The sequence below is a fragment of the Propithecus coquereli genome, unplaced genomic scaffold, assembly GCF_000956105.1.
Source record: "Propithecus coquereli isolate 6110/MARCELLA unplaced genomic scaffold, Pcoq_1.0 Scaffold77, whole genome shotgun sequence".
NCBI classification, from domain to species: Eukaryota; Metazoa; Chordata; class Mammalia; order Primates; family Indriidae; genus Propithecus; species Propithecus coquereli.
The window spans coordinates 1,505,378-1,519,211 of NW_012153840.1; the positions used below are offsets into that span (position 1 = coordinate 1,505,378).

General features: G+C 61.5%; 2 protein-coding genes across 2 annotated transcripts in view; one reads left to right on the forward strand and one right to left on the reverse strand.

Annotated features, from left to right (window-relative positions):
- Positions 1-2,534, reverse strand: part of LOC105824865 (chloride channel protein ClC-Ka-like) — a 17,727-nt gene extending 15,193 nt beyond the window's left edge. The window contains exons 1-3 of the mRNA XM_012662476.1: positions 2,435-2,534; positions 1,464-1,592; positions 450-578 (exon numbers count right to left, since the gene is read on the reverse strand). Coding sequence (XP_012517930.1) covers positions 450-578; positions 1,464-1,592; positions 2,435-2,534 — 358 coding nt within the window. The remainder of the gene's footprint in view (positions 1-449; positions 579-1,463; positions 1,593-2,434) is intronic.
- A 4,594-nt stretch (positions 2,535-7,128) lies between these two features.
- On the forward strand, positions 7,129-11,100 carry HSPB7 (heat shock 27kDa protein family, member 7 (cardiovascular)). The gene is made up of 3 exons (XM_012662616.1): positions 7,129-7,497; positions 8,035-8,168; positions 9,411-11,100. Exons 1-3 carry the CDS (start codon positions 7,302-7,304, stop codon positions 9,588-9,590), a joined length of 510 nt encoding a protein of 169 aa, XP_012518070.1. The 5' UTR covers positions 7,129-7,301; the 3' UTR covers positions 9,591-11,100.
- The last annotated feature ends 2,734 nt before the right edge of the window (positions 11,101-13,834 follow it).

A 13,834-nucleotide genomic window follows, 5' to 3' on the forward strand; every position in this document is an offset into this window, starting at 1 on the left:
AATTTTTTTTTTTTTAGAGACAAGGTCTCACTCTGTTGCCCAGGCTGGAGTGCAGTGGTGTGATCGTAGCTCATCGCAGCCTTGAACTCCTGGGCTCACTCGATCCTCCTGCCTCAGCTTCCTGAGCAGCGGGGACTATAGGCATGTGCCACCACACCTGGCTAATGTTTTCTTTCTTTCTTTCTTTTTTTTCTTTGTAGAGATGGGCTTTCCCTATGTTGCCCAGGCTGGTCTCAAACTCCTGGCCTCAAGCAATCCTCCCGCCTCAGCCTCCCAAAGCACTGGGATTACAGACGTGAGCCATTGCTCTCGGCCTCGACATGACCTTTCCGAGCCTGCTTCTCCAGCTGTGAAATGGGGCTGCTGCCTTCTGTCCTCCCCTGTCGGAAGCACCGTGGGGTAGGAAAAGTTTTGGCCCGTGGGCACTGGCGTGACGACCGTGGACTCACCTCCAGAGAAGGGCGTGATGCTCTGGGAGAAGCCCGAGGAGAAGGAGACGAGGGCCACAGGGTACACGGTCCAGGAGAGATACCGGAGCAGGTGGCTGTCCCCAATCTCCCGGTACAGCCACTTATGTGCTGGGGACAGCCGGGTATCAGGGAGCCACCCATAGCCTCTGAAGCCCTCAGGGCCAGACCCTCGCTGATCAGGAAATGGAGGCTCAGAGAGGGGAGGCCCAGGGCCACCCGGTGAGTGGTAGACCCTCAAGAAGAGGCAGGATTACAACCCTGGGTCCACATCCCAGTTTTGCCACTTCTAGCTGAGTGACCTTGGGCAAGCGACTCAACCTCTCTGAGCCTCTGTTTTCCCATCTATCTAATGGGCTAGTGATGAAATCTCCCAGATCACTGAAGACTAAAGGAGACCTACTAAGAACTAAACGAGGCAGGGTGTGGAGCACCAAAGGCCACAGTAGGTCCTCATTACGGCAGCTAAGAGTCTCCAGAGAAAGTGTCTTAGGCCCTTCCTGCCCCATGCCCCACGTCCCCTCCTCCAGGGAGGCCTCAGGGCCGAGACAAGCTGCCAAAGGTAGGGAAAGAAAGATCTATGCTTGGTGGGTCTAGGCAAGTGCCCCCGCCCACCACCACCACCCCATCCCCCACCCTCCACCACCCAGCCTCCCACCCCCTACCCTCCACCCATCCCCAGGGTAACTGAGCTAAGAGCAGGAGGAGGGAACAGGAAGGAACAGGGGTGGCAAGAGCAGGGCAGGGAGCTCAGAGGAGGAAGTGCTCTGGGCACATTCTTGTCTTTCTCCCTTGTGCAGATGAGGAGACTGAGGCCCAGAGTGGGGCAGGAGCCTGCCCAGGGTCACACAGCAAGTCAGGAGTGAAGCCAGGACCAGAGCCCCACCCACAACCCTCCCCCGGCCCCCCGCTGCACCTGGAGGCCCACGTGGCATCTCCAAGAGCGTGCTGGAATGCCGTGGTCCAGAGCAGGGCGTGCGTGCCAGGGAAGGTTACCTCGGACCACACGGCCGATGGCGAAGTTCATGGCATAGCTGATCAGGGCCATGAGCACCCCCAGGGCCATCAGGAAGTACCAGTCCTCGCCCACTCGGAACAGCTTCTGCTTCAGCCACTCCAGGCCACCTGGGGCGGGAGCATGGGGGCACGGCTCAGGGTGGGGCAGGGTGGGGCTGGGGCCAGCCATGGAGTCTAGGGTAGTGCAGAGTGGGCTCTGCCTCACACAAGGGGCTGGGCAGGATTGTGGTGCCCCTGTCCGCCCTCCCTTCCCACCCCTGCCCATACTGGGGCCTTATGGAAGTTGATCGGGGGCAGGGGTGTGTGGAGCGGGGCTGGCAGCCACAGCTTTCACCAGCGTCTCAGCAGGGTCTGCAGCTCAGAGAGCACGAGGGTTTAGCACGACTCCTGCGCTGGCCCAGGGCCTGCGGCATCGTCTCTCCTAGGAGCCCCCAGCAACGCCCCGGCCCCCTGGCTGCCAGCCCAGCCCGGAAGTTGCCCTCACTGGCCGTGGCATCAGCCCCTGGGGCTGCACTTAGCCCCCTTCTGGTGTCCCTGCCTTCTCTGCCCCTCAGCTAAGGGGACAGTCAGGTCTCAGAGTAAACGATGCACGTGGGGCTCCAAAGAAAGATGTCAAGTCCACGGTGGCCCCAGCCACTGGCAGTGGCACCAGCTGCCCTGGCAGCTGACCCTCAGGGCCTCTCATTGGCACAGGCAGGGGAGGGTGGAGGACTGGGTAGAGGGTGGCCCAGCGACCAGGCCTCGGGCTGTATCTCCCAAAAGGCAGAGTGCAGACGCCTGGCCCATCTGAACCCCAGACAGATGGACAGACAGATCCCTCCCCCCTCTGCCACCCAAGAGACAGGGCAGCATGTCCTGGGACAAATGAAAGGAGGTGGGGGGTGTGGGGCCTGGGAGGGGTGACGTCCTGAGGGGTCTTCCATGGGGAGGGGAGGGGACCTGGCTCTCACCTCGGATGCCGCGGCGGATGCGGGGACACGGGCCCCACAGCTCCTGCAGAGTCACAGGGTCCCCCGAAGAGCCCTCACGCAGACCCACCAGCTCCTCCATCGGGTCCCTGGGGGAGCAGATGGAGGGCTGGGCCCTGGCGAGCTGCTCGATGTCCTTGCCTTGCCTCTCGGCCCTCCCCATACTCTCCCTCCCAGATAAAAAGGAAAGGTCGTGTCTTCCCGTGTGTGCGGGTGTGGGAAGTCATCCGGAGGACACGTAGGCCTGCGCGTGCCCTCATCACTCAGGGTCCGTCACCGAGGGTGTGTGCCTGTGTGTTTCGAGGGGCAGGGGGGTGGGGGGGGCATCTAGGTGTCCCCTGCCCTGTGTCCAGCCACAGATTGGACACAGGCAGGATCCCAAGTCCTTCTGAGGCCACCACTCCCACCCTTCTGGGTTGCTGGCTGCCCCCCCTGCCTGGAGCAGTCTCTTAGCCCAGGACTGTCTCTCTCTCACCGAGGGGTCCCCATCAGGGCTCTGCCTCCCTGTCTGAGCACCCTCCCCCGCCACAGCTCAGGCCACAGAGGCAGGAAAACCCCAGGCCCTGAAGGAGACCTCCCGAGGGTCAAAGTGAAGTGCTGGCTCCAGCCCCTCCCCACCTCTGCCCTGCCCACCCTGGCCCTGGAAGGCCCAGGCCCCAGTCCTGCGCCCAGCGGCCCCTCACCTGTCAGTCCGTCCTGCTGTGCCCGCGGCCAGCCCTCCTCTAACAGAGCCTCCCTGGCCTCCAGCTCCTGTGCACCTGGACAGGTGTGTGCTCCACCAATCAACACCCCCCGCCCGGGGTTTACTGTGGCCATTAGGAATGTCCTTGACAAACCAACCAGAACTGCCCAGGCTGGAGCGGTACAGGGCAGAGCTGCCCAGGTGGGGGAGCGGGGCTCCCCTTACCCACTAGAGCTTGCAGAGTGGAGCTCCGATGGCTCCTGGGCGAGGGGCCTGGGAGGGGGAGCGTGCACACAGCAGGGCCGTGAGGGGCCATCTGCTGGCACCGAGGCTCAGGGAACTGGGTTCTCAGAGCTGGACATGGAAGGGTTCGAAAAAGCAGAAAAGGGAGAGGGGAGGAGGCTGGGCAGAGCAGGGGAAAGCACCCGGGCAGAGGTGAGCGGGGGGGCCACCGCGACTGCACCCCCTGTGTGCCAGCCCCACACGACCCTCCCTGAAATTACCGTGAGTGCTCAGGAAACCCAGCGAGGTGGGCAGAGCTGTCCCACTGTGAAGCAACGGCGTCTCCGCGAGGGGTTGCTTGTCTGAGATCACAGAGGCCAAGGGCACGGCCAGGGCTCCCACCCCACACTGTGCTCCGTTGTCCTGCCTTGGTGGCCTGTCTTGTCCAGGCTGGGGGGAGGTCGGCAAGCTGGAGTAAGGCCGTGGACTGTGGTGGCTGCGGCCCTCGAGGCCCAGTGAGGGACTTGGACTTGATCCTTGTGTCCAGACCCTCCAGTCTCAGGAAACTCAACTCTCAAACCACAATGTCCCAGCGGCTTCTGCGTAAATGCCACGCAGTTTGTCCCACCCCAACAGAGGGGAGCAGCTTGGGTGTGCAGGGACGTGGCGAGGGAACAGGCACAAGTTGTATGCCAGCTGCGTGCCAGGAGCTTTACATCTGCAGCTCGGTTCCTCCTCCCCATGCCCTGTGAGTTGGGGATAGCATTACCATTTTGCAGAGGATGCAAGAGGATCAGAGAGGTATGGTCACTCACCCACAGTCGCACAGCAGAGGCTGAGCCCAAACCTAGAGCTTCCTCTACCACAGGCTCCTCCGGCTCCTGAGGCTTAATCGGGGTGATGGTTTGGGCACAAAGCAGAGGATTTGTGTCTTGATGCCACTTTTGGAATATTTGGGCAAGAGTTCTGGGGCAATTGCCCCCCACCCCAGACAAAGCCACCCCTCTGAACATCATGATGGCCCTTCAATGATTTGTTAAAATCTGGGACCATGAGCTACTCTCTGCTCCTGAATGCTGGGCCAAGTCAGTTCAGAATAGGAGCAGGGGTGTGTGTTGTGGGCGGTGGGGTTGGGGTTTGCTGCTCTGCATGGACCCGGGCCCACCTCACCTTGGCCAACCCGACCCATTGACCACTCACGGTAACAGGATAACTGGCTGCCCTGTTAACATCCCAAACCCTGGTCTCTTCTCTTGGGCAGCCACTGGCTACAGTCCCACCCTCCCTGTGCCCCTTGGCCCATAAGCACCAGGAAACTGAGGACAGCAAGGGGGTGCAGTGCCCAGGGCAAGTCCCTTCCAAAGCCATTGCCCCCACTTGCCAGCCCCCAATTTCTCCCTCTTCCACATCAAGTGACCAGCAGTAGTGGAAGTGGCTGAGTAGGGAGACAGCAGGTTCGAAGCCAGAGCAGCTCTGCCGGCCCTAACGCCTTCACCACCTGGACCCTCAGTTTCCTCTTCTGTCCAACAAGGAGAGCCCAGGAGCAGGAGCCTGTCTCTACCTCATTCATCCCTGAGTCCTTCCAGAGCCTAGAACAGTGCCCCTCACATAGCAGGTGCTCAACAAATACTGCTGGGCGGTGAGTGGTTTCCAGACACTGGCCTGTGAGCTGGCCGTATGGGGAGCTGATGGGAACAGATTCTGGGTCCCTTCCCAAGACCCCAAATCAGAATCTTGGGGTACAGAGGGAAGAGTCCCTGTTAAAAGCTCCCCTGGGTCATCGGGATTCAAGGGATTGGATCATCTTTGAAGCTCCTTCTGTCCCTATGATCCAAAGGGAAAGACATGCCCGGAGACAGGGGAATGGCCTCAGTGACCTTTTGAGGCCCCTCCTGGCCGCTGAAGCTGGAGGATGCAGCGTCTGCGTGGGTGATGCCTCGGGAACGGGGGGAAGAAGGAGGAATGGTGGGCGGGGGTGGGTAACGGGATCTGACACCCAGGAGCAGTGACTCAGGCCCTCAGCACCATGACTGTGTGTCTGCATTTAGCCACTGGCTCCTATTTCCCTGGCGAGTGGCAGGCTTCTGGGCCCCCCACCTGCCCCCACCCTCACTCCACCTCACCTTAGTGCTGGTGGCTTCCCGGCAGCCCTAGAGCCCCCTTGGCCAGGAAGGGTGACACAGCCCCAGACCCGGCAGCAATCTCCCGCAGAGGTGACAGACCCTCTTGTCCCAGGCACCACCCTGGCCCCCAGCTGTGCCCTGTGCCCTGCCCTGCACCCACTTCACATAGCACCAGCACCACTAATACCCCCGTAGACAGAGCCCCCCAAGGATGAAGCTCCAGACTGGGTTCTGTGGGGCCAGACAAAAGGGAAAGTGTCCCCACCTCCCCAGTCTAATGCGGAGACAGGAGAACCCCCGCCCTGGAGGCACTGCCAGTGGGATAGGGGAGAGGGGACACATGTCACACTGCCAGGGGCTGGGGATGGCCAGTGCTGTGGGCATCTGGGGCGGGGGCTGTGTGGGTGGGAGCAATCAGAGAGGCCTCCCCGGTGTTGGGGGAACTGGTGCTGATCTGGGAGGAAGGGCGAGAGTTGCAGGAGAGCAGAGGCCCCACACTGTGGCCCGGGCAGGGCAGGGGACCCGCCGCCTCCCAGGATGGCCTTCCCCTGGCTTCTGCCCTGACCCCACACGGTGTCAGTCCCGTCTCTGCAGACCAGTGGGCAGGAGAGAGGGGCTTCTGGGGTCTTCCAGGCGGTCTGTCTCCACACGCATACGTTCACGTCACCCAGCCTCTGGGAGGGTTTAGATCCAACACATCTGGGTTCGAATCCCAGCTCTGCCACTTGCACAAGTGTGAGCCCCCTCCCCCATCCCCTTTCTGCAAGGCTCCGTTTCCCTGTCTATAAAATGGAAATAATGTCTGCTCCTTCCAGCTGTGTGGGGATCAAAAGGGGCCACGCTGGACAGCCTGCAGCCGGGAGCCTGGCCCGAAGTGCTCCAGGAGTCAGGGCTGGAATCCCCGTCTTCCGGAGCACTCCTCTACCTCTGACCTAAACCCCGTCTGCTGCGGGCCGAGGCATCTCCTCTGAGGAGGTCACAGACAGTTGCTGGGAACATAACCTTCTAGATCTTCGAGGACAGTTATTAAATGATCTACCTCCTCCCCCCAAGTCTGGGCCCAACCCCCAGCTTAGGCTCGAGCTGCCAGCTTTCTCCTCTTGGGACCCCTAAATGTTCCGAGAATCGGTGGGGGAGCATGAGCATGGAATCCGGTCACCGTGGGAGCTGGCAGGGGGACAGCTGCACATTCTCAGCCCCCTCCGGGGCTGTCTCATCCCTTCCTTAGAGATGGGCGGTAAACAGTGTCTGCCCTGCGGGAAGGAGCCCCTCACTTCACATGGCAGTGGGGGCGGGTGTGGAGGGGGCTTCACCTACCCCTGTCCCAAGGAGCTTGAGTCTGCCGGGGGAGGCACAGCCCGAAGAGGACCAGAGTCTGAAGGGCAGGCACAGTCCTTAGAGAGCCCCCAGGCTGGAGGGACAGACAGAAGACTCGAGAAACACCAAACCCACAAGGTCGTGGGGCAGGCATGGGAGTCTGAGTGGCAGGGGACAGAGTCCAGCCCGCTGCTCTGTGGCGTGCAGGCCCCTGGGGCTGCAGTGATCGGCCTGGAATGCCAGGCCGTGAGCTCAGCCGCCCCGGCCTGCGTGTGTCGGGCTGTCAGCAGGGCCGGCTCACGGGAGAAGATTTCCAGCCCCCTCCGGGCCACGGAGAGGCCTAAATTTAGCTAGTAGACAAGGGGCTGGCCCTGAGCCCAGGGACAGTCGGGCCTTATAAAGCACCGGCAGTCGGGGCCCGGCACGCTCCCCCGGAGGCCTGTGCCCACACCCCTCTCCTGTCCAGCCCCTGCCCGCCTGGACCGGGCCCGGCGCTTGCCCGCGGATGAGCCACAGGACTTCCTCCACCTTCAGAGCGGAGAGAAGTTTCCATTCCTCCTCCTCGTCCTCCTCTTCCTCCTCTTCCTCAGCCTCCCGTGCCCTGCCGGCCCAGGACCCACCCATGGAGAAGTCCTTGAGCATGTTTTCCGACGATTTTGGCAGCTTCATGCGTCCCCACTCGGAGCCTCTGGCCTTCCCAGGCAAGTGCTGCGGGCTCCAGGGGGAAGGGAGATGCACAGGTAGGGGACATCTGCTCCAGGGCGCCACCGAGTGCACTGTGGCTGCAGATCTGCCAGGAACAGGTGCTGCACAGCCCACAGCCACATGTGGTGGCCCAGCCAGATGTGGCCACCGGGACAGATGTGGCCATGAAAACAGATGGGCCCCTAAGGAACAGTAAATGCCCCAGGGCTCCGGTGGCTCCAGTGGCTACCCCCGGCCTGGTCCTAGCCGGAGCCCTAGAGGGCTGGATGGGGTTGAGGGGTGGGGCAGCCCCCAGCCTCCAGGCCCGGGCTGGCATTGCGACAGATTGTCAGGTACGCACACACCACACCCCTGTTGAGTGAGGCCCCATCCCCACCTCGGAAAGGTGGGCTGCAAGAGAGAGGAGGGGCTTAGAGCTGGGGGGGAGGTCGGGCCAGGGGGCGCAGCCCCTTGTCCCAGGGGAAGGAGCCAGAGACTCAGGTCCTGGATGCCAGCCCTGCCCCATGCCCCACTGACAGCAGCCCTCCCCACAGCCCGCTCCGGGGGGCAGGGCAACATCAAGACCCTGGGAGACGCCTACGAGTTTGTGGTGGACGTAAGAGACTTCTCACCCGAAGACATCATCGTCACCACCTCCAACAACCACATCGAGGTGCGGGCTGAGAAGGTGAGCCTGGCCCCGCCCCACCCCTGGGTGCCCCCCACCATACCTTCTGCCTAGTCCACCTCCTGCCTGTGTCCTCACTCCCACCGCCCATCCTGGGCCCCCAGACCCTGCCAGTGTCCCTTCCCCACCCAAACTCCCCCAGAGCGAACCAAAGGCCTGGCCCCTTGTAGCTCATGGGCCAGGGGACCCCCTCACTGCCTCTCTCTGCCTCGAGGTGCCCAGGGCAGCCGAGGGAGCTTCTGGGGAATGCGAGAGGGCTAGAGGGATGTGGACAGAGGGAGCCCCGAGGGGTAGGCCCGAGGGTGTGGATGACCGGAGGGACATGGTGATGGCGGCATGAGGACAGCTCTTCTGGCAGCCCATGGGGGGATGTGGGTAGGAGGGGGACTCACCTGGGCAGCAGTGGAGGGGTCTCCCCCCACGACACACCTCCAGCCCTCTCCCATCCCAGAGCCAGAGACCCAGCTCCCACCCTGGGGTCCCAGAATTAGGCCCAAGGCCAGGCAGGGACCCTGCAGTGTAGGGTCACGCACACTCCAGCCTACACACTCCCTCCACTCACAGGTCTCAGGTCACTGGGTCCCCAGGGTCTCTGAGTCCGAGCTCCCAGAAGGCACTGAGGCCTCCACCCTGGAGAGGGTGTGACCAGGCCTGAGCAGGGATGCTGCCCCTGGCCTCTCCCTGATCCCCCATGGGCCGGCTTTACCCCCGAGCACGCGAGGGTGGATTCGTGGGCATCCCTGCCAGGATGCCAAGGGCTGCGGGCACCAGGACCAGTGGGCAGCACGTGCCAGCCCTGCCACCCCCGACAGTGACTCAGCTGCCCCGAACGCGTCTGGACACCATGTGCTGGCTGAGTTGTGGGGGAGGGGCTGGTGGGTGGACACCAGTGTGTCTGGGTATCCAGAGGGCATGGCTCTCCTCTGTGTCATCTTCTCCCACCATGCTCGGGAGCCCCAGATTCCAAGCCACTGCCAGGTAGCCTCCTCCCTCCCTGAGTCCCACCCCTCGCCAAGCCCCTTGCCTGCCCCCTGGAACTACTGGAGCTCCTCTAGGCACCCTTGCCCTGTCCCTACACAGCGTGTGGCCATCACCACCCTGGCCAGTCCCTCTACACCAGAAAGCAGAGCCCCTCAGCATGTGGGGCCTGGCCAGGAGAGAGTGGGGAGAAGGGGACTCTGGCTTGACACAAGCAGCATGGGATGGGGGGCAGCCCGCCCTGACCGGTCACCCCTTCCCCAGCTGGCGGCTGACGGCACAGTCATGAACACCTTCGCTCACAAGTGCCAGCTGCCGGAGGACGTGGACCCCACATCGGTGACCTCAGCCCTGCGGGAGGATGGCAGCCTCACCATCCGGGCACGGCGTCACCCGCACGCAGAGCACGTCCAGCAGACCTTCCGAACAGAGATAAAAATCTGAGGGCCTCCCCTTCCCCTGCCCTCCCCACTCCCCACCGGCTGCCAGCAAAGCCTTCCTAACCCCTTCCCACAGCCCCCGGGACACCAGCCCGGTTCCAGCCCTGATGCCCCCTAGTCCCCAGGTGGGCCACTCCCCAAACTAGGGCCCTCCACTCTGCCCAGGGCAGGCCAGGGACCCCCTGGCCTCACCTGTGGTGCCCAGATTTCAGATATGACGTCCCTTACTTAATCCAGAATAGAAGGTTGAGGTGGGGGAAGGGAGATCCCAAAGAACTCACTCTAGGGAGGAGGAAGGGGACAAGCAGGGCATCTGGGCAAATGATCTGCAGGACAGACAGACAGACAAGTCCTTTGATCTCTGCAGTCTCCACAGGGAAGGGGCAGGGGCACCAGGGACCTGGGACTCCCTTGGCCAAGGGGAGTCGAAGAGGCATAGGAAGGCCATAGGCAGATGTGCCTATCTAAGTGGAACTGCCTGAGGGCTCAAAGAGGCCAAGAGACAGCGGTGACAGTAACCCCCCCTCCACCAGTCTCCAAGCCCCAAACTAGCTGGCAGGCTGCCTGCCCACCCCATGCCCCCAGCCAGCCAGCTGTGCCAGGGCAGGGCCATGCTGCATCTGTACATATGGTAGATGGGGTTTTTCCAATACAGTTTGTTCGTGAGAAACTGTGTGAAACTCCTGCAGCGCGTTACCTGCCGGTGCCTCCAGGAGGGTAGGACGAGGGTGGGGCTGGTCCTGCTCCCGCCCATCCACAGGCACCTGCAGACAGGCGCACCCAACAGAGGTGGAAGCCAGAGCATGGATGGGGCTCTGGGTCTTCAAGGTTGGACCCCAGGTTCTTGTAGTCTTCTCTTCTGGGCAGTCACCTCCCCCTCCTTCCTCCTTCTAAATCTATGAATCTACAGGCTTAGTGTGTGTATCACACACACATACACCCCATCATTGTCTTTCAAACACTAAGCATTACCATTGGTCGAGGCCAAATGCAGAGTATTCTAAAATCAGATTTACAATCCCCATTTTCATCAATGGGGAAACTGAGTCTGAGCTGTTGAGTGCCTGGCTTTGTCACTGAAGGTTGGATCTGAACCCAGGGTGTCAACAGCTGCTCTCCACCCCCCACCACTGGGCGCTAAGGAGCGTCTCCCCTCACTCTGCCTCTCTAGGACTGTGTACCCTGTCCCACGGCTTCCTGCCAGGGGACAGGGAGAATCATAAAAAAGCTCCTAACCCCATTCCCTCCTGGTCCCCAGTCTGGGGCAGGGAACTCGGCCAGCCTCAGCCCTGGGGAACACCTGCTGCTCCAGGCAACCTGCTCAGCCTTCCACATACAGAAGCAGGGGTGAGGGGTAGGGGTGGTTTGTGGGTAGACAGGGTCCCCAGGGCAAGTGGCAGGGCCAGCTTCTGCCCTTTGAGCCTCTCTGGTCAGTGTGCTATAGGGTGACCTCTCACTTCTGCCATTCTGGGGCCCTTCGGGGAGGTCTGGGGAGCGGGGCCGCGGGAGGTCCCGGGCACTGGAACCTGTACACACAATAAACGACCCTCTCACCGACTTCTGGAGACCACCTGCCTGAAGTTCTCAAGCTCAGGGTAGGGCTGGAGGCAGCCACTGGGAAACCCTGGGATAAACAAACGCACCTTCCTTGAGATCTGGGGGTGGGGAGGTAGCTCAAGTTAAAGCTTAAAAGTTCACAGAAATGTGGGTGTCCTTGGCCTCCTCGGTGGCTCCCCAGACCCACAGGGGCAGGAACCCCAGGATTAGTTCTGTGAAGCCCTCGCAGCACCCTGTCTTCCCGCTGCCCGCCCCTCTTTCCCTTTTATTTATTCTTTAATCCGAGAGATATATGTTGTTCTGCCACTACGTGCCAGGCATTGTGCCAAGCACTGTCCCAGGCGCAGGGACACAAAGGTGGGCAGGCTGCACCAGGTCGCCTGCCTTCTTGAAGCCCTTCTTGTACAGGATGCCAGCTCTGAGGCCCAGAGAGGCTGGGTGACTGGCCCAGGGTCACACAGCCCCTGGGGTAGAGCCAGTTGAATCTGGGGGAGGAGGCTAGGGGGTGAGGTGTATGTGTGCTGGCTGGTTCAGGAAGCCTGGGGGGCTCTCTGGGGGGACCCGCACCCCGCAACCCCCAGGCGTGCTCCCCAGGGCGGCTCCCGCGGGCTGCGGTCAGGAGGAGGGGGGCGGAGGAGAGGGGGTGCGGTATTTCCAGCCTCTGTGACTCACTGATTCCACTGGGCTATTTGCAGCCCCGACACTCATCAGCGCGAGGTTGTGGGGGGAGCGGCCGGCTAGCTCCCCTCCCGCGCCCCCTACCGGGGCAGGCTCACCTGGGCGTCCTGATCCCAGCGAGGCCCCTACCTGGCCGGCTCCCACCTGGCCAGCCGCGCTGCGGAGCTGGGCCGCGGGCAGGCAGGCGGGGCTGGGAAGGGGCAGCTTCTCCGCGCGGCTGAACACCCCCGCTCCCCGGCCGCCCCCTCCCTAGCCCGCAGTTTGGGGGCGATGAGGGCCGCGCAGGGACAAGGGGCCGCCGGGGACAGGGCACGTCGGGTCTAAGGCAGCCCAAGGTGACCTCGCGGCAGGGGAGGGCCGGACAGCCGCTGGTCTTTCGTCGGCTCCGCCCCCAGGCGCCCGGGCTGGCGGAGACTCTTTGTCTCCCAGCGCCCCCACCCCTCTCCTGGCTAAATATAGGCCTGGCTGCGGGCCCTCGGCCCGCCCCCACCCGGAAGAGTAATTATAGCAGCCCCATTCATTGAGCGCCTAGTGTGTGCCTGGCGCATGCTCATCCCCACGCAAGTCCTGCAAGGTAGGTACTATTAATATCGTTGTACCGAGAAGGACATGGAAGTTCAGAGAGGTCAAGCAGCTGTCCCAAGGTCACGCAGCTTGGAAGTGGCACGGTTGGGATGTGAATCCTTACCGTGGCTGTGGAAAGCCTTCTGCTGGGTCAACACGGATCAGTCCCCACCACCGGCAGCCCCGCAGGGAAAGGGGGCTCCTACATCTGGTAGCTTTTTGGGCAAGAGACAGGGGAAATTGGAAAGATGCAGCCCTTTGGGGCCGGAGACCTGCGGGAGAGTCCAAGACACTTAAGAGAGGGAGCCACAACTCTTCCGTTTTCCTCTTTTGAACAAGATTTTCATACAGTATTAATAAGAGATAATGCAAGATTTTGTTGACCCTTTTGAGTAAACTGCAAAAAGAAAAAGGTGGGGGGCAGAGTTCGTCTCTGCTGTCTTTATCAGGTCTTTTGATTGTCTGGAAAACTGAGTGCCCTGTCTATCCAAGAGGAAAGGTTCCAAGGCAGTGGGTCTATCACTGTCATCGGGGCCTACAGATGCTCCTGGCCTACGACAGGCGACTGGAGTTGGCCGCGGCGTCTGATCTCGACGGTAGGCCCGCAGGTCGAGAGGCCCGGTGTCCCACGCTAGCCCCAGCCTGCACTGGGCTGGAGACCCGCGTGCCCAGGAGGTGGGGGCCTGAGTGTTTCTTCCCGCGCTTGACGCAGGTGTGATCCGGAATTCGGATCGAGGTCCGAAGCCGTGGTAACGCGCCCGGCTTCTCAATTTGCCGCCAGACGCAGTGCCTGGGAGAGGCGGGACCGCCTCCTAGTGCTTAAGTGCTGCTTTTTTCTTAGTTCTTTGGTTTCCGATCTCACTGATTCCCTCCTGGGACTAAATAACCTCTGGGGTCGCTGGCTGTGAGGGAAGGCCCCTTAGTGGAAGGGTGCACGGTGGGGAGTGTGGCTCTCCTTGCAGGGCTGCGTAGCCAAGGTTAATGCTACACCCTCTACACGTGGTCTCCACCTCGCTTTAGGGGGAGTAAAAATGAAGCAGTTCTCTTTGAGGGTCCAAGACTCCGTGTTGAGTGTTCCACTGAAAAGAGAACTTCCGTAGACTTGGAAGCTACCTAAGATTAGTAAATATCAGCTGAGTTTACAGGGAACCCTGTGCAGGCACTGTGAAACCAGTGAGTTGCAGAAGTAGTTTAGCACTAGTGAGGTTGTGCTTATCATCCGGTCTTAGTTGCCATCTTGGGCCAGTTATTTAATGGTTCATGGCTTTGAGTCTCTCGTTTCGAACACGATATTAAAAATAGTAGGCGCCACCAAGAGGTATTTGTTAAGCTTTTTGATGCTGATGCAAGAAGGTGCGTAACACAAGTCCTGGGGACTTTTACATCTTAAAGAGTAGGTATGGGCCAGCGCGGTGGCTCACGCCTGTAATCCTAGCTCTCTGGGAGGCC

Coding starts and splice junctions, on each gene's coding strand:
- HSPB7 (XM_012662616.1), top strand. CDS start 7,302: ATGAGCCACAGGACTTCCTCCACCTTCAGAGCGGAGAGAAGTTTCCAT. Junction 7,498..8,034: donor GGAGCCTCTGGCCTTCCCAG/GCAAGTGCTGCG, acceptor CCCTCCCCACAG/CCCGCTCCGGGGGGCAGGGC. Junction 8,169..9,410: donor TCGAGGTGCGGGCTGAGAAG/GTGAGCCTGGCC, acceptor CCCCTTCCCCAG/CTGGCGGCTGACGGCACAGT.